The sequence below is a fragment of the Oncorhynchus clarkii genome, chromosome 26 (genome assembly GCF_045791955.1).
Source record: "Oncorhynchus clarkii lewisi isolate Uvic-CL-2024 chromosome 26, UVic_Ocla_1.0, whole genome shotgun sequence".
In the NCBI taxonomy this organism is placed as follows: domain Eukaryota; kingdom Metazoa; phylum Chordata; class Actinopteri; order Salmoniformes; family Salmonidae; genus Oncorhynchus; species Oncorhynchus clarkii.
The window spans coordinates 4,583,174-4,603,331 of NC_092172.1; the positions used below are offsets into that span (position 1 = coordinate 4,583,174).

The 20,158-nt window shown below is 38.4% G+C and overlaps 1 protein-coding gene and 1 pseudogene across 1 annotated transcript in view; both read right to left on the minus strand.

Annotated features, from left to right (window-relative positions):
- The window catches only part of LOC139385291 (sodium- and chloride-dependent glycine transporter 2-like), a 51,047-nt gene extending 46,124 nt beyond the window's left edge, over positions 1-4,923 (minus strand). Inside the window, exon 1 of the mRNA XM_071130453.1 lies at positions 4,779-4,923. Coding sequence (XP_070986554.1) covers positions 4,779-4,923 — 145 coding nt within the window. The remainder of the gene's footprint in view (positions 1-4,778) is intronic.
- A 2,425-nt stretch (positions 4,924-7,348) lies between these two features.
- LOC139385292 (protein arginine N-methyltransferase 3-like) overlaps positions 7,349-20,158 on the minus strand; it is a 142,661-nt pseudogene continuing 129,851 nt past the window's right edge.

The window sequence follows — 20,158 nt, forward strand, 5'->3', positions numbered from 1 at the left end:
TAGTATCATATATTACTTCTTTAGCCTATATTTTAATATTAGGAACACATAATTATACAGGCTACGACATATGATTATCAATATTAAAATATGATTTTTCGTTTCCATAAAGCCTGTGTTAGTAATTTTTTTTTACAGGCTATTCAGTTTGGGCTATACTGTATATTTATCAAATGTTATAAATATCCAGCACAACAATTATTTACACCATTATTCTTGTACAAATATTTCTGAAGTGTGTGATGACAAAAACTGCAGACTACTGCAACCTATTTTTTTTAAGCCTCCGGGCTATATATAGGCTTTACTATGCTTCAAGGAATTTAAGCACACATGCGATATAGGGTTATACGTTTCTGTGTGCGTCACCGAGACAAGCACTGATCAAGTGTAGAAAAAAAGTGGGCGAGGTCTTCATGAAACAACTGAAGCTACTCATTTGTTAATCTCTTACGCAAGAAGGACACTTTTTAATTTTTTTTTACACGTGGTCATTGGGGTATCGCGCTACACTGGAGGCTTTGGAACTTTCCCAGCACCACAAATAGCCTGCCCTAAAATACTGCATTGCGCACGGCATTGTTCAGCTTTTTCTTCTTTGTTAACGAAATGTAGCCCTCATTCAAAATTGGTTCATTCTCTTGCGAAAAATACCCGATGAGCATCCTATTGTGTTGTTATTCAGACAACTGTTATGCAACCAACCCAAACCCCTGAGAAAGATAAATAATCCGAATAACACCCAACCCGGCTGTACCGGTCCACCAACCTCGCAGTGTCTTTAAACGAGCGCGTCACTGTAGTCCGCGTGCCTTATTAAATGTGCGATAATCACCTGCACGCAAAGCTGCGCGGGTGTGGCGAGCGCACCTCGTAAATCTGGGCCATAACAGATAAGGGCCTCGCGCTGCAAAATTAGCTGGCTGCTCCAAGGTTTAATTACTTTGTCAACAGGGAATAATTGTAATTGATTTTTTCCCCTCTTTCCTTGTACTTCTCACACCTTCCCCAATACACAGAATGGGAGACGGCAGGAGACGTACTTTGAGTTCCCTACTGTGGGGGAACCTTTTTGAAATGTAGGGTTCCTCGAGGAACCTTATTGAAAATAAAATAAAAAAGGATTAAAAACCTTAAGTTTTTGAACATTTTATTATTGACGACATTTAGCAATATTAATAATAAAAATAATAAATATAATCTAATGACACAAAACATCCATGGGTAATTTAAGATTTCTCAAATGTATAGACCAATGTTGACATTTTAATTAGGTCTATTAAACATTAAACAACAATAATAAAAATGAAAACAATAAATAAAAAAACAAACAACAAGCCCATACTTTGGAGCAAACACTTTTAAAAAAAAATGAATTGATATTATCCATATATTCCATAGATATTATATTTGAAAAGTTTAAGATCTTGAAGTGGGTATGGCGTTACTTTAATGCAACACTTCACACATGGAAAGATTTGATTTGTGCTAATCAAATATTCACCCAAAGTATGCTATAGTCCAAATTCCGATTTAAACCAATTGCATAACCAGTGGTTACCAACCACCACAGACAGATGAAGGCATGGAGTTGCATAGTCTGGGTGATGCCCTGGAGAACACCCTATTGCCAAAATGGTGGAGGTTGGATTTGGAGATGATGAGATCAGAGGAGGCTGGTGGGAGGAGGTATAGGAGGACAGGCTCATTTCTGGCCTCCACTGAAGGCCAGGCACTCTTTATTTTGCCTTATATTTTGTCTCAGGCAGAAAACATTGTTTGATGTAGTGATATTTCAGATAATCTGTAAGCAAGACATGTCATGGAAATCAAGTGGCGTTGGCATGGATTTGCACTATTGTTAAAGTTTTGTTGGTGACCTGGTATGCAGAAATCACTGAGCAGAGCTATAATTCTATAATGCAACATACAGTGCCTTCAGAAAGTATTCACACCCCTTTACTTTTTCCACAATTTGTTGTGTTACAGCTTGCGTTTAAAATTGATTAAGTTGAGCTGTTGTGTCACTGATCTACACACAATACCCCATAATGTCAAAGTGGAATTTTGTTTCTAGGACATTTTAGAAATTAATAAAAAATGTAATGCTGAAATGTCTTGAGTCAATAAGTATTCAACCTGCTTGTGCTCAATAAATTGCATAATAAGTTGCATGGACTCGTTCTGTGTTCAATAATAGTGGTTACATAATTTTTTAATGACTATCCCATCTCTGTAGCCTACACATACAGATAATTGTAAGTTCCCTTAATCACGTAGTGAATTTCAAGCACAGATTCAACCACAAAGACCAGGGAGGTTTTTCAATGCCTCACAAAGAGGGGCATTGGTAGATGTGTAAAAAAAATGATAAAGCTGACTCTGAATAATATCCCTTTGAACATGGTAAAGTTATTAGACTTTGGATGGTGTATCAATACACCCAATCACTACAAAGATATAGGTGTCCTTCCTTACTCAGTTGCCAGAAAAGAAGGAAACTGCTCAGGGATTTCACCATGAGGCCAATGGTGATTTTAAAACAGTTATAGAGTTTAATCGTGATATGAGAAAACTGAGGACGGCTCAACAACACTGTAGTTACTCCACAATGCTAACTTAAATGACAGAATCAAAATAAACAAGCATCTTGTTTGCAACAAAGCACTTAAGTAACACTGTAAAAAAATGTATGAAAGAAATGAACTTTTTGTCCTGAATACAAAGCGTCATGTTTGGGGCAAATCCAACACATCACATCATATTTTCAAGCATGGTGGTGGCTGCATCATGTTATCAGTATGCTTGTCATCGTCTAGGATAAAAAGAAACAGAATACATCTATAAGCACAGGCAAAATCCTAAAGGAAAACCTGGTTCAGTCTGCTTTCCAATAGACACTGGGAGACAAATGCACCTTTCAGCAGGACAATAACCTAAAACACAAGGCCAAATCTACACTGGAGTTGCTTACCAAGACGACATTGAATGTTCCTGAGTGGCCTAGTTACAGTTTTGACTTAAATCATCTTAAAAATCTACGGCACTACTTGAAGTCTGGCAACTTGAAGAATTTTTAAAATAATAATGGGCACATATTGTACAATCCATGTGTGCAAAGCTCTTAGAATTACACCAAAAGAGTCATAAACCCTGTGAGAAAATTGCCGCCAAAGGTGCCCCTACAAAATATTGAGTCAGGGGTGTGAATACTTATGTAATTTAGATATTTCTGTATTAAATTTTCAATACATTTGCAAACATTTCTAAAAACATGTTTTCACTTTGTCATTATGGGTGTAGAGAAAATCAATTTAGTACATTTTGAATTCAGGTTGTAACAACAAAATGTGGACTAAGTCGAGGGGTATGAATACTGTCTGAAGGCACTGCACAATCTGTGGAAATTGTGAGAAGATTAGCATATGTGCTAACGTACTTTTACAGGTACAATGCTGCCAGATTTAAACGCAGCAACTATTTTTTATTAAAATAGTAAATCTGGAGTGAATCTGACGTATGGTTCATGAGAAGATGATTGCAGCTGTTTCTTTTAGCATTAGCGTTACATATGCAAAGAATTAGTTGTTAAAAGTTTTAGTGTTTTGAGATATCAATACCAAATTCATTGTGGTTCATCTTAGGGATGTCCATGATAGCAATGACAAGTTTCAAGTTGATAGGCCACTGTGGAGTGGATTAAATGTACATGTAAAATGTAACTATTAATTTGTCAATAACTGTCATCTTCTGACCAATCCCTTAGCTTTCAAATGAGAAAAAAAGTTACCAATCCATGCTTGAGTTATTTGACTATGTCAAAAAAAGAACAAATACATTCTGACAACAATAGGTCTTCACAGCTTTGCTGTGAACCCCAATAAGACAATGTATTCATATCACGCACATTGAAAGACGTGGGACACACAGAAGTGGAAAAACAGCTTTATTAAGAAAAACCAAATCCGAGGCGACAGTCGCCACCTGATCACGAACCAGCAATCCTTTCTTTTTCAGAACTTATGATTCATGTTCTGAGGGGAAGAGTGGAAAAGCATTCTGTTGTCAGCAGAGCTGCTCAATGGAGTATGCAGAGCGGGAGGTTTGTTAGATTTTTTTTAAACAACAAAATAAAAAACTCACTATGACTGTGTCCCAAATGGCACCCTATTCCCTACAGAGCTCTATTGGTCGTGGTCTAAAGTAGCACACTATATAGGGGAAAGGGTGCCAATTGGGATGCAACTCTTTATGCTGATAGTAGTAGACCAGTCAATCTGGGAAAAAGTGCTTGTTTTTCTTTTGCTTGTTAAAGGCTGTCATCCATGCTAGATCAAATAGTGATCGGTGACAAAGTTAGGCCGGATATGTTCAATTTAGTTTAAGGCCATTTTCAACGGGTTAAAGTTCAAATCTGGTGAAAATGGGCATAATGGAAATTGTAATAGATTTAGGTAAAATTCTCAACCAAACTGAGTCGATTATCAAACAAACACACAGACTATGGAATGGATACGTTAAGTTACTTTTCGTACAGTTATTATGCTTTAAGACATGCAAGTACACAGAAAGGATGAACATTCAGATTTTTTTCAGCTAGTTGTGGTCTATAGCACCACCAAGTACCCTTTTCAGATGACCTAGACCAGGGCTCTCCAACCCTGTTTCTGGAGAGACACCGTCCTGTAGGTCCTAATCTAGCACACCTGATTCTAATAATTAGCTGGTTTATAAACTGAACCAGCTTAGCTACAGTTGGGGTTGGAGTGAAAACCTACAAGAGAGTAGCTCTCCAGGAACAGGGTTGGAGACCCCTGACATAAACCCTGTGAGAAAACTGCAGTTGACCCCACTGAACCAGGAGAACTTTACCTCGTAAGAATCCGACTTTCTGGGCCAGAGATACTGAAACTGTAATGCCATTTTTAAGGGTTGAAATGTACATGCATGCAGCCAAATAGGATAGTCACAGACTGTGACCAAATTTACTGAACACATCAATATTAATCAGGGATGGGCAACTCCAGTCCTCGGGGACCTAGTTGGTATCACACTTTTTCCCCAACACCTGACTCCAATAGTCAACCAACTCATGATCTTCAGTTTAGAATGCAATTAGTTTAATCACCTGTATTTGCTAGGGATGGGTAAAAAATACCACACCTCAGTAAAAAAGGCACATGACAGCCCACTTGGAGTTTGCCAACAGGCACCTAAAGAACTCTCAGGCCATGAGAAAAAAGATTATCTGGTCTGATGAAACCAAGATTGAACTCTTTGGCCTGAATGCCAAGCGTCACGTAGTGAGAAAACCTGGCACCATCCCTAAGCAAAGCATGGTGGAGGCAGTATCATGCTGTGGGGATGCTTTTCAGCGGCAGTGACAGTGAGACTAGTCAGGATCAACGGAAAGAGGAACGGAGCAAATTAAAGAGAGATTCTTGATGAAAACCTGCTCTAGAATGCTCAGGACCTCAGATGGGGAGGGGGGGGGGGGGGGGGGGGGGTGAAGGTTCACCTTCTAACAGGACAACGACCCTAAGCACACAGCCAAGACAACGCAGGAGTATCTTTGGGAGTCTCTGAATGTCCTTGAGTGGCCCAACAAGAGCCGGGACTTGAACCCGATCGGACATCTCTGGTGAGACCTGAAAATAGCTGTGCAGCAACGCTCCCCATACAACCTGTAAGCCTGAGAGGATCTGCAGAGAAGAGGAGAAATTCCCCAAATACAGTTATGCCAAGTTTGTAGCGTCATACCCAAGAAGACTTGAGGCTGTAATCACTGCCAAAGGTGCTTCAACAAAGTGCTGAGGAAAGGGTCAGAATACTTATGTGTGATAGTTTTTTAAATTTTAATACATTAATTTAAAAAAATGTAAAACCTGTTCTTGCTTTGTCATGATGGGGTATTGTGTGTAGATTGATGAGATAAAAAAACAATTTAATTAATTTTAGAATAAGGCTGTAACGCAACAAAATATGGAAAAAGTCAAGGGGTCTGAATACTTTCCGAATGCACTGTATGTATGCATGTAAATAGTCTGTTTATATTAATATAGTATTTTCAGTGAATTGTCAGTATTTTTAACTATCCTATTTGACTGTTTGAATATTTTATCCCTTAAAAATGACATTACTGTTTCAATATCTCTGGACCAGAAAGTCAGATTCTTACGAGGTAACGTTCTTCTGGTTGAGTGGGGTCTCCTGCAGTTTTCCGAAGGGGTCTACATCAGGGCTCTCCAACCCTGTTCCTGGAGAGCTACCATCATGTAGGTTTTCATTCCAACCCTAATCTAGCTCACCAAATTCTAATTAGCTGGTTTATAAGATTAATCAGGTTCGTTACAACTGCGGTTGGAATGAAACACCTACAGGAGGGTAGTTCCCCAAGAAGAGGGTTGGAGCGCCCCGGTCTACATCATCTGAGAAGGGTACTTGGTGATGCTACAGACCACAACTGTAGCTGAAAACATCAGAATTTTCAACCTTTCTGTTATTCGCATGTCTTAAAGCATAGACATTTATGAAAAGTAACTATTAATGCATCCATTCCATAGTCTACGTGTTTGTTTGATAAGCCACTCAGTTTTTGTTGAGAATTTCTGGATATTTAACCTAAATCTATTACTATTTCCATTATGCCCATTTTCACCAGATTTGACCTGTAACCCATTCAAAATGGCCTTATAAATCGAAAATCGTTATCCAGCCTAACTTTGTATCACCCCATCATTGTTTGATCTAGCATAGATGACAGCATTTAACAAGCAAAACATACATAAAACATTTCCAGGTTGGTTGGTCTACAATAGGGAGAACAGATGGCAACCTTATGAAAAGTATGGCAAAATTGCAAGAATAATGTACATAAAAATGGAGGGCAAACGAGGACGAAGTGGGAATCTCACAGGAAAATGTTGACCCTGTGCATAACTGATTTAAGAAGTTTCCACATTTAAGTTTCCACAGCGAAGTATAAACATTTTTAAGAAATGGCACTTTCTAAGAAAATCAACTCAGATTTTGTATGAGGGAATGTGTTTATTAATAGGTATGGCATTAAAATGGAGTGAACTCCACAGCTTGTTGTTCAAGCCCACTTCATACTCTCCCTGTCTCAGCACTCAGTCAGTCTACCTGTTTTTCTTTTTTAGATTAATCCCACACCCTTATATTATCTACATTTACTGCTCCATATGAAGATAAGTTGTTTCTGATTCCATAAGCGTTAAACATTTCATAATAACAACCATAATAATACTATTTGTTTTGGCAAAGTCTGGGGAATATTTCAGTTCAGCCACACTATTGATATGTCATCATCGTCATGTGATCAGTGAACTCACTGCAGGCTGTAGGTCTGCTTCCTGTCATGGAGGTCAACTGTAATAAACAGTGAGCAGGGGGTTCTTTTTGTTTTTGCGTACGGTGATCCGTCCCTGAAGCTCCTCCCCTAAAGAGGAAAACCAATAAAAGTGAGAGGCTGAGCACCAACCTTTGACTTCTGTTCACCTGTATTGGAGCACTCTGGGGTGAAGTCTCCCATAGGAACAGATCTAGGATCAGCTTTCCCTCCCTCCCCCAACCATAACCTCAACCATTAATGCTACACTGACCCAAAATCAATGTCTTGGAGCCGCACATCTCTAATCTAGAGAATAACCTCTCCTAGGCAATAGAGAGTAGGGCTATTCAGTTACAGTCCCAGAGTGCCACATCAACATCAGGCCAATAATTCAATAAATACATAATAAATAAATACATTAATTGATCAAAAAATTATTTAAAAAAATTATGTACAAAAAGTGCTGAAATAAAAGGTTCACCCAATATGGACGAAAATACCCTCAAATTAAAGTTTTCACATAATCACTGTATCATTTCAAATCCAAAGTGCGGGAGTACAGAGCCAAAACTACAAATGTGTCACTGTCCCTATACTTTTGGAGCTTACTGTACAGTGCATTCAGACCACTTGACCTTTTCCACATTTTGTTACGTTACAGCCTTATTCTAAAATTGATTAAATAGTTTAATTTCCTCATCAACCTACACACAATACCCAAAAAATGACAACCCCCCCCCCCTGAAATATCACATTTACATAATTATTCAGACCCTTTACTCAGTACTTTGTTGAAGCACCTTTGGCAGCGATTACAGCCTCGAGTCTTCCTGGGTATGATGCTACAAGCTTGACCTGTGCCAACACAGACCTCTACGAACAATTACTTCAATCTCATGGCTTGGTTTTTGCTCTGACATGCACTGTCAACTGTGGGACCTTACATAGACAGGTGTGTGCCTTTCATAATCATGTCCGATCAATTGAATTTACCACAGATGGACTCCAATCAAGTTGTAGAAACATCTCAAGGATGATCAATGGAAACAAGATTACCCTGAGCTCAATTTCGAAATCACATAGCAAAGGGTTTGAATACTTATGTAAATAAAGTATTACTGTTTTTTCTTAATACATTTGTAAACATTTCTAAAAACCTGTTTTTGCTTTGTCATTATGGGGTATTGTGTGTAGATTGAGAATTGTTTTATTTAATCAATTTTAGAATAAGGCTGTAACATAACAAAATTTGTCAAAGGGGAAGGGGTATGTATACTTTCTGATTGTTTTGTGTGTGTGTGTGTGTGTGTGTGTGTGTGTATACACTACCATTCAAAAGTTTGGGGTCACTTAGAAATGTCCTTGTTTTTGAAAGAAAAGCACATTTCTTGTCTATTAAAATAACATAAAATTGATCAGAAATACAGTGTAGACATTGTTAATGTTGTAAATTATCTACAAGTTTATCATTTTAAAAGGCTTATTGATCATTAGAAAACCCTTTGCAATTATGGTAGCACAGCTGAAAACTGTTGTTCTTATTAAAGAAGCAATACAACTGGCCTTCATTAGACTGGTTGAGTGTCTGGAGCATCAGCATTTGTGGTATCGATTACGGGCTCAAAATGGCCTGTAAATAAATAACTTTCTTTAGAAACTCGTCAGTCTATTCTTGTTCTGAGAAATTACGGCTATTCCATGCAAGAAATTGCCAAGAAATGGAATATCTCGTACAACGCTGTGTACTACTCCCTTCACAGAACAGCGCAAACAAGCCCTAACCAGAATTGAAAGAGGAGTAGGAGGCCCCGGTGCACAACTGAACAAGAGGACAAGTACATTAGAGTGTCTAGTTTGAGAAACAGACGCCTCACAAGTCCTCAACTGGCAGCTTCATTAAATAGTACCCGCAAAACATCAGTCTCAATGTCAACAGTGAAGAGGCGACCCCTGGGATGCTGTCCTTCCAGGCAGAGTTGCAAAGAAAAATCCATATCTCAGACTGGCCAATAAAAATAAAATATTAAGATGGGCAAAAGAACACAGACACTGGATAGAGATATGGCTTATTATTTGCAAGTCAGCCTAGAAGGCCAGCACCCCGGAGTCACCGCTTCACTGTTGACTTGGATTAGCTAACACAACGTGCCATTGGATCACAGGAGTGATGGTTGCTGATAATGGGCCTCTGAACGACTATGTAGATATTCCATGAAAAAATCTGTCGTTTCCAGCTACAATAGTAATTTACAACATTAACAATGTCAACATTACACTGAATTTCTGATAAATTTGATGTTATTTTAATGGACAAAAAAATAGCATTTCTTTAAAAAAACAAAGACATGTCTAAGTGACCTCAAACTTTTGAACAGTAGTGTGTGCATGCATACAGAGGGGAGAACAAGTATTTGATACATTGAAGATTTAGCAGGTTTTCCTACTTACAAAGCATGTACTTTTTTTTATCATAGGTACACTTCAACTGTGAGAGACGGAATCTAAAACAAAAATCCAGAAAATCACATTGTATGATTTTTTGTGTGTGATTTTTTGTTGTTGTTGAATTTTACCCCTTTTTGTCCCCAATTTGGTGGTATCCAATTGTTTAGTAGCTACTATCTTGTCTCATCGCTACAACTCCTGTACGGGCTCGGGTGAGACGAAGGTTGAAAGTCATGCGTCCTCCAATACACAACCCAACCAAGCCGCACTGCTTCTTAACACAGCGCGCATCCAACCCGGAAGCCAGCCGCACCAATGTGTTGGAGGAAACACTGTGCACCTGGCAACCTTGGTTAGTGCGCACTGCACCCGGCCTGCCACAGGAGTCGCTGGTGCGCGATGAGACAAGGATATCCCTACCGGCCGAACCCTCCCTAACCCGGACGACGCTGGGCCAATTGTGCGTCGCCCCACGGACCTTCCGGTCGCGGCCGGTTACAACAGAGCCTGGGCGCAATGATCATGAGGAAGGTTAGGGATCAGCCCAGAACTACACGGCAGGACCTGGTCAATGACCTGAAGAGACCAGGGACCACAGTCTCAAAGAAAACCATTAGTGACACACTACGCCGTCATGGATTAAAAACCTGCAGCGCAGGGTCCCCCTGCTCAAGTCAGCGCATGTCCAGGCCCGTCTGAAGTTTGCCAATGACCATCTGGATGATCCAGATGAGGAATAGGAGAAGTGTGGTCTGATGAGACAAAAATAGAGTATTGTTGATTTAAACTCCACTCGCCGTGTTTGGAAATAGAAGAAGGATGAGTACAACCTCAAGAACACCATCCCAACTGTAAAGCATGGCGGTGGAAACATCTTTCTTTGGGGATGCTTTTCTGCAAAGGGGACAGGACGACTGCACTGTATTGAGGGGAGGATGGATGGGGCCATGTATCGCGAGATCTTGGCCAACAACCTCCTTCCCTCAGTAAGAGCATTGAAGATGGGTCGTGGCTGGGTCTTCCAGCATGACAACGACCCGAAACACACAGCCAGGGCAACTAAGGAGTGGCTCCGTAAGAAGCATCTCAAGGTCCTGGAGTGGCCTAGCCAGTCTCCAGACCTGAACCCAATAGAAAATCTTTGGAGGGAGCTGAAAGTCTGCATTGCCCAGCGACAGCCCCGAAACCTGAAGGATCTGGAGAAGGTCTGTATGGAGGAGTGGGCCAAAATCCCTGCTGCAGTGTGTGCAAACCTGTATGATCTCTGTAATTGCAAACAACGGTTTCTGTACCAAATATTAATTCTGTATCAAATACTTATGTCATGCAATAAAATGCAAATTAATAATACAATTAATAATAATAATGTGATTTTCTGGATTTTTGTTTTAGATTCCGTCTCTCACAGTTGAAGTGTACCTATGATAAAAATTACAGACCTCTACATAATTTGTAAGTAGGAAAACCTGCAAAATCGTCAGTGTGTTAAATACTTGTTCTCCCCACTGTATATATACAGTTGAAGTCGGAAGTTTACATAGACCATTTAAACTCAGTTTTTCTCAATTCTTGACAATTAATCAGAGTAAAAATTCCCTGTCTTAGGTCAGTTAGGATCACCACTTTATTTTAAGAGTGTGAAATGTCAGAATAATAGTAGAGAGAATGATTTATTTCAGCTTTTATTTATTTCATCACATTACCAGTGGGTCAGAAGTTTACATACACTCAATTAGTATTTGGTAGCATTGCCTTTAAAATGTTAAACTTGGGTCAAACGTTTCGGGTAGCGTTCCACAAGCTTCCCACAATAAGTTGGGTGAATTTTGGCCCATTCCTCCTGACAGAGCTGGTGTAATTGAGTCAGGTTTGTAGGCCTCCTAGCTCGCACACGCTTTTTAAGTTCTGCACACACATTTTCTATAGGATTGAAGTCAGGGCTTTGTGATGGCCACTCCAATAACTTGACTTTGTTGTCCTTAATTAAGCCATTTTGCCACAACATTCCTGACTGATGTCTTGAGATGTTGCTTCAATATATCCACCTAATTATCCTCCAAACATAATGATGGTCATTATGGCCAAACAGTTCTATTTTTGTTTCATCAGACCAGAGGACATTTCTCCAAAAAGTATGATCTTTGTCACCATGTGCAGTTGCAAACTGTAGTCTGCCTTTTTTATAGCGGTTTTGCAGCAGTGGCTTCTTCCTTACTGAGCAGACTTTCAGCTTATGTCAATATAGGACTCGTTTTACTGTGGATATAGATACTTTTGTACCTGTTTCCTCCAGGGTCTTCACAAGGTCCTTTGCTGTTGTTCTGGGATTGATTTTCACATTTCGCACCAAAGTACGTTCATCTCTAGGAGACAGAACGCGTCTCCTTCCTGAGCAGTATGATGGCTGCGTGGTCCCATGGTGTGTAGACTTGCGTACTATTGTTTGTACAGATGAACGTGGTACCTTCAGGCGTTTGGAAATTGCTCCCAAGGATTAAGGTCTACATTTTTTTCTGAGGTCTTGGATGATTTCTTTTGATTTTCCCATGATGTCAAGCAAAGACTCACTGAGTTTGAAGGTCGGCCTTAAAATAAATCCACAGGTACACCTCCAATTTACTCAAATGATATAAATTTGCCTATCAGAAGCGTCTAAAGCTATGACATAATTTTCTGGAATTTTCCAAGCTGTTTAAAGGCACAGTCAACTCAGTGTATGTAAACTTCTGTCCCACTGGAATTGTGATACAGTTAATAATAAGTTAAATAATCTGTCTGTAAACAATTGTTGGAAAAATTACTTGTGTCATGAACAAAGTAGATGTCCTAACCGACTTGCCAAAACAACAGTTTGTTAACAAGAAATTTGTGGAGTGGTTGAAAAACTAGTTTTAATGACTCCAACCTAAGTGTATGTTAATTTCCAACTTCAACTGTATATGCAAATATATATACTTTATTATTCCCCACAAACCTTACCACCCTTCCCCCAATAAACAATAACACTTAGGCTTCTACCTTCAGTTTATACATATTATACACATTTTACACATTTTACAGACAGAATCTATTTTACAATAATTATATTTTGTTGTTTTTAGTCCTTCCTCTATTTCTGATGTCCATCCAGTTTGATTTCTATTTGTAACTGTGCTATTTCACAAAATGTCTGAATCTATATACATGTTACAGACCCGTATGTTTTACATTGGTTATCTTGTTATTAGTCCCACCCTTCAGCTCATCCCATCTATTTCTTAACACCATCCATTTTGGATTTCTATTTACCATATATTTTTCAACTGTGCTGTGATGCTTCACAAAAGTACTGAAAATGTCTAATCTCATAGCTTCTACAGACTGTACATTAAAGATAAACATTTATGCAAAAATAATTATTATATTATTGATTGATTGACTATTGCTTTTCAAATAATCCAGTATTGCTATCTGCAGCATTAGTTCCTGTGAACAAAAACGAGCTATATATGGACAGTACCAAAATAAATTATCTAATGACTCTGCCTCCTCACAGCAAAATCTGCAGAGCTGGGAAGATTGTATCCCCCATATATATAACATTCTATTGGTTGCAAGAATTTTGTCTAGTAATTTCATTTGAAAAATGTGAAGTTTTGAATCCGGCGTTGTTTTGTGTGTCAAGTCATAAACCATGTGCCATGGAATGGGTACATCGGAAATCTCTTTATAAACTGTCTTTTTTTTGGTCCTTAGATGAAATTGGTATATGTTTTTATTTATCACAATTGTCTTTAACCATTTATGTTATTTAATGCAGGGCCAACAGACAAGTTCCTTACTTCTTTCCCCTTCCATTTTTGTGGTAATGCTGCAATTAGTTGGTTGTTATTTTGGGTAGAGCAGACATGTCCATATGTCCGTTTTAGCTGCATGTGTGACATAACTCCACCAGTCCTATTTATGATATCATTCACTAAAATGATACCTTTTTTAAACATTTAATTGAAAAATGTGTTTTTTAAATCAATTAGTTTACTTGAGTTTAACCACAATATTTGTTGTATTATTTGTTTTGTCTTTTCAGGTGGATTAAACGTGTTAAAAAATGTATGCTTGTTTATAAAAAAAATATAGCTTGTTTAAAAAATAACGATATTTTGGAGATTATTTCCTTTTCAAACAACCGAAAGTGAGCAGTTGTAATTTGAATAAAGGGAAAAAGGCCATTCTTGAATTTGGGGTGAGACATTCCTACCAATTTACTAGAAAACAAGTTTGGATTTAAGTATACCTTTTGAATGACTGATGCCTTTAGTGCGAGATCTAATGCTTTAATATTTAATAACTTCTGCCCTCCGAATTCATATTCAGTATAGAAATAGGCCCATTACATTTTTTCTGGCTTTGCCATTCCAAATAAAATGGAATATCTTTTGTTCATATAATTTAAAAAGCAGGTCACTAGGTGTAGGCACAACTATAAGCAAATAGGTGAACTGTGATATGACTAGAGTTTAATCAGGGTGATTTTTCCACAAATAGACAGGTATTTTCCTTTCCATGGTAGCAAGATCTTATAACTTTCTATAAAATGGATTGGAGTGAGATAATTTCTTTATTTTGGGATTTTTATACCGAGTATGTTCATATCCACATCAGACCATTTTATTGGTAAACTACACGGTAATGTATTCTTTAGTGATCCAATACGTAATATCATAATCATAATTTGGTTTTAATCCAGAGGTTAGCAAAAGTATCTAGATCCTCTATGAGGCCGTGGAGGGATTCTAATTGTGGTTTTAACAGAAAACATGAGTCATTAGCATACAGTGACACCTTTGTTTTTAAGCCACAGATTTCTAATCCCTTAATATTCTTGTTGGATCTGATTTGAACTGCTAACATTTGGATGGCAATAATAAATAGATATGCCGATAGTGGACAACCTTGTTTTACTCCTATAAACAGTTTAAAACTTTCTGAGATGTAGCTATTCTTTACTATTTTACACCTAGGGTTACTATACATAACTTTAACCCATTTTATAAGAGATTCCCCAAAATTGAAATATTCTAGGCATTTATATATAAATTCCAGTCGTACTTTATCAAAAGCCTTTTCAAAATCAGCTATGAAAACCAGACCTGGAGTCCCCGATATTTCATAGTATTATATTGTTTCTAGTACTTGTCTTATATTATCTCCAATGTATCGTCAATATAAAAAACCTGTCTGATTAGAATGAATAATATCTGACAATACCTTTTTAATTCTATTTGCCAAGCATTTAGGTAGGATTTTTGCATCACAATACTGAAGTGTAAGATGCCTCCAATTTTTTTAATGGACTGGATCTTTATATACACCACTTGGGTCCTGTTTCAGTAATAATGATATCAGACCTTCTTGTTGCGTGTCCGACAATATACCATTTATATAGGAGTGGTTAAAACATGCTAATAATGGTTCTCTGAGTATTTCAAAAAAAAGTTTGGTATACTTCCACTGGTATGCCATCCAGCCCTGGAGTTTTCCCAGCCTTTAAAGGCTTTAATTGCATCAAGAAGTTCCTCCTCTGTAATTTGGCCTTCACGTGAGTCTTCCTGTACAGATGTTAATTTTACATTATTTTTAGGAAAAGAATCCATACAGTTAGCTTCGGTTAGTGGAGATGGAGGAGACTGAAATGAAAACATATTCTTAAAGTACTTTACTTCCCCTTTCAGAATATAATTTGGTGAATCATGCGTGACTCCATCATTTGCAACAAGTTTCAATACATTTTTTTTTGGTAGCATTTATATTTTGAAGATTTTAAAAGAATTTGGAGCATTTGTCCCCATATTCCATCCAGTTCGATTAATTTTTAGAATATATTACACTGGATCTTTCTTGATTAAGTTTCTCCATTTTTTTTTGTTTTTCCTAGAACTTATTCTGTGCCTCTATGATACAGTTTTCATTGCTGTCTAACTGTACTGTTTTATAGATGAGTACTGAATTGCATGGCCTCTAAAGGCACATTTAAAAGTGTTCCATTCAATAAGGGGATTTGCTGTACCTATCTGCTGTCTGAAAAAGTCAGTTATACATTCTTCTGTCCTAGTTATAAACAATTTATCACCAAGTAGGCTTTGATTAAATTTCCAATATCCTCGCCCACGTGGAAATTCTGTAAGAGTCATATATATGTCAATTATGTTATGATCCGACCACATTCTGTCCCCTATCAACACTTTTTAAACTTTTGGTACCAGAGAGAATGACATAAAGTAATCTAGACGAATAGCTTGATCAAGCCTCCGCCATGTATATATCTCACTAGTTCATGGTATTTAAGCCTCCATATATCCACTAATTCCAATATATCGATGACAATCATGATTTCCTTAAGTGCCTGAGGGCGATAGTTTGTAGTGTGATTTCCTTTACGGTCCATAGAGGTATTTAAAACAGTATTAAAATATCCCACCATAATAAAAGAGTCTAGTGTTGCTTGTAGAGTTGATACATTCTTATATATATTTTCAAAGAAGATTGTATCATCATTATTTGGACCGTAAGTTTATAAGCCATATCTGTTCACTGTCCAATAACATATTTAAAATAATCCATCTACCTTGATGATCTGTTTGGACAATTTGCAAATTTGGATCAAAATTGCTGTTAATGAAAACCATCACCACCTTTGAATTTCTTTTCCCATGGGAGAAATATATTTCGCACCCCCAGTCCTTTCCCTCACAAAACTTCATCTAAAATTGTTGAATGAGTTTCCTGTAAACAATATATATTATATTCCTTCTCTTTTAGCCAGGTAAATACTGATCGTCTTTTCTTATTATCTGCTAAGCCATTACAATTATAACTGGTTATACTTATTTCAGCACTTACCATAATGAGACACAACTTTCAATTCTATTCATCAAAATATTGGTTTGTAAACGTACCATTAAAAAGTAACATGACGATTGAGTGTCTATATAGCTGTACCATGATATTTGCAGTGCTACTAAGTAAACCTCCAATTGGTCCCCACTATTCCACCCGCTAAAAGCCCTCCTCATCCCGAGTTGGGTTGTCATCCCAATGCCTGGCAGACCACCCCTGACCCCCCGAATCCCATAGCCCTGAAGAAACTGGGATCCATCCTTCGAAAAGACCACACAGTGCCATTTACCGAACAGAAGTAGATCAACCGCCAAATGCATTTCCATCACCCTCACCTCGATTTGTATTATAGCCATAAAAATATATATATTTTTAAAATCCTGTTTATCTTATTTTCCATAATTAGCCATTCATATCTGTAGTAATGTAGGCAATTTATGCAAAGGATTTTTACCTCTCACCAGTCTCGCCATTATCAAAATAACAGTTTTGCACACTAATTATTATATTAGCAAACAATTATTGTGAATCATCCTACATTGTCCCTAACATCTTTTACTCCCCCGCAACAGTTGTGGGATACACACATACACACTCAACCCCTTTCCTTCACAAAACCATAGGCTCTCATTCTCAACAGTTGCACCATCCCAGAGCCCAACTCAAGAAAGGTCTTGATTTACGAATGCATATACTGTTGCAGCTGTATGAGAAGGCCTGCAAAACTGTGCAAAAAAATGGGCAGAAATGGGAAGATTTTATTAATCATTGTCACTTCCTAGATGATGGAGGTCAGATATACCCCCTTCCCCTGAAACACCCACAACATGGTCCCCCGTATTGACCTTATTCCCAAGCATCTCAATGCAGTCAGACTTTTGATTTTGTGCCACCAGGGCCACAATAATATACCACCTCTCTGAATGTCTGAGTGTGACGCCTCCCCATGGGTTACTGCAGCTAGTGTTGCCAACACTGCCACTGCCTGGGTGGGGGCACCCCACCGGAATCCCCACCGGCTAGGTACAAGGTCGTCAAGGTTCTCATTAGCAGCTTTGAGAATTTCCTTGTATATTATGCTCTCCCTTTAGGGGGCTTTGGCTTTGCAGAACCAATCCTGCCAAGCAGGCTCAGAATCTTGAGGGGGCAGTGCTGCTCTAGTGTCACTACTTCCACCGAAGTCGGTGCCTCTCCTTGTTCGGGCGGTGTTCGGCGGTCGATGTCACCGACCTTCTAGCCATCACTGATCCATTTTTCATAGCCATTCATTCTCCATTGGTTTTGTCTTGTCTTCCTTCACACCTGGTTCCAATCCCATCAATTACACGTTGTGTATTTAACCCTCTGTTTCCCCTCATGTCCTTGTCGGAGATTGTATGTGATGTGCATTTTAGTGTTGGTGTGTGACGGGTTTTGTACCCACTTGTTATTTTGTCAATTTTGGTTGTTTTGGAGTTTTGTGGGTATTTATTAAACAACTCCATTTATACCAAGTTCGTTCTCCTGTGCCTGACTTCCCTGCCACCAACACGCACCCCTTACATCTAGGTCTCTGACTGCATTTTGGCTGCATATAGACCACTTACAGCAGGCCCATAAAACAGTTAGGGACTTCTCCTTAGTGCCTGGGTCATTCAGGTGGGTGTCTAGGGTATAGGGTTGTGGACCGTTCCATCAATATAGGATCATAAAAAAATTGATTAGATGCATAATTAATTAAACAAATGTAGTTGCCATTGATAGGACAATAAATAAATTAAACGTATAATTTATTTTAAAACGCTGTTCCACTATGATAGGACAATAAATAAATAGGACGTATAATTCATTATAAATAGTATATCCCTCATCTGAACAACATTTAAAGCGTTCTCACAACTCTTGCTCACAGCAATACATTGGTTCTGGGATATGCAACCATTTCCTTTCTCACTCAACGCCACACTTTCCCAAACACACAAAAAAAAAACTCACACCACACCTTCCACACATACTGTGCCTTCTGTTCACTGAGTTTTTATCTTCACCATGTTGAATTAGTGCTTTTGTGTTCCAATTAGTTCTATTTGAAGACATATAGAAAGCTGTATTTTTTGTTGTATTATTACAATCCATTACCAGGCTAGAATTGTGTGTTTCGTTATTTGCCGCCTCGATGAGAACTTTGTCATTTTTAAAATAGCCATGGAATAGTCTTTGTGTCTCTGATCAACTGGTTATCAATATATAGTTTATCGACGACGAGAGCTACTCGTTTCCCTTTTAATCTAATACGTTCTGCAATTTCCTTCAGTAACTGGTCATTCATGCCAATTTTTGTGCCAGCAAGTCTTTTACCCAGGCTTTTAACCATTATTTTATCTTTAAAGAAAGCACATTTGGCAACGATTGGGTGTTCACTGCCCTCTCTGTCCGAAGTGGTGTACAAGTTCTAGTTGGATTTTGTCGATAGCTTCGTGTGGAATCTGTAGCGCTGTAAAGGAGGAACTCTCTAACTACAGATTCAGGAACTTCTCCTTCTTTCTCTTGGATACCTGTAAGCACCAGATTCTCTCTCATGGATCTAGTCTGTATGTTAAGTAAGGCTTCTCTCAGAACGGTGTTCTCCTTTTTAAGTTCATTCACTTCGGTTTCAATCTTATTGACTGTCCTTTTTAGTTTGTCTTTCTCCAATGTCGCAGCTTTTTCATCACTAATCTCGAGGCTTGCCTTCAACTCTTTTATATCCTTACTGACTAGTTCAAGTATACCCAGTTTGTCATTGATTTTAACAGATCGGTTTCGACCTTTACCATTCCCGGTGGTGAAAATATATAATCGTCTGTGTCTGTAGAAGAGTCACGTTTTCGTTTTGAAATAGGTTCCCCTGTCTTACTCTCTGTCATGCTTGTTTTCGTAATACTTGTCGAGACATTTCTCTAGTCTTAAAATGTGTTTTGTGTTGTTATCCAGATTAAAGGTTATCACCCACCAGATTGTGTAGTGCTAATATTTAGTCTAACTTACCGATATTGAAAATTACATTTTATCTTGAGGTGCTCTACATAGCTACGCTCAGCCCGTCATCTGCTCCCCTCTATCTTGCATCATCAAGAAGAAGAGACTTGCTTGGGCCAAGAAACAAGAGCAATGGAGGAGAAATCTGTCCTTTGGTCTGATGAGTCCAAATTTGAGATTTTTAGTTCCATCTTGTCTTTGTGAGACACAGAGTAGGTGAATGGATGATCTCTGCATGTGTGGTTTCAACTGTGAAGCATGGCGGAGGTGGTGTGATGGTGCTTTGCTGGTGACAATGCCAGTGGTTTATTTAGAATTCAAGGCACACTTAACCAGCATGGCTACCACAGCTTTCTGCAGCAATACGCCATCCCATCTGTTTTGGGCTTAGTGGGACTATCATTTGTTTTTCAACAGACAATGACCCAAAACACACCTCCAGGCTGTGTAAGGGCTATTTGACCAAAAAGGACAATGATGGAGTGCTGC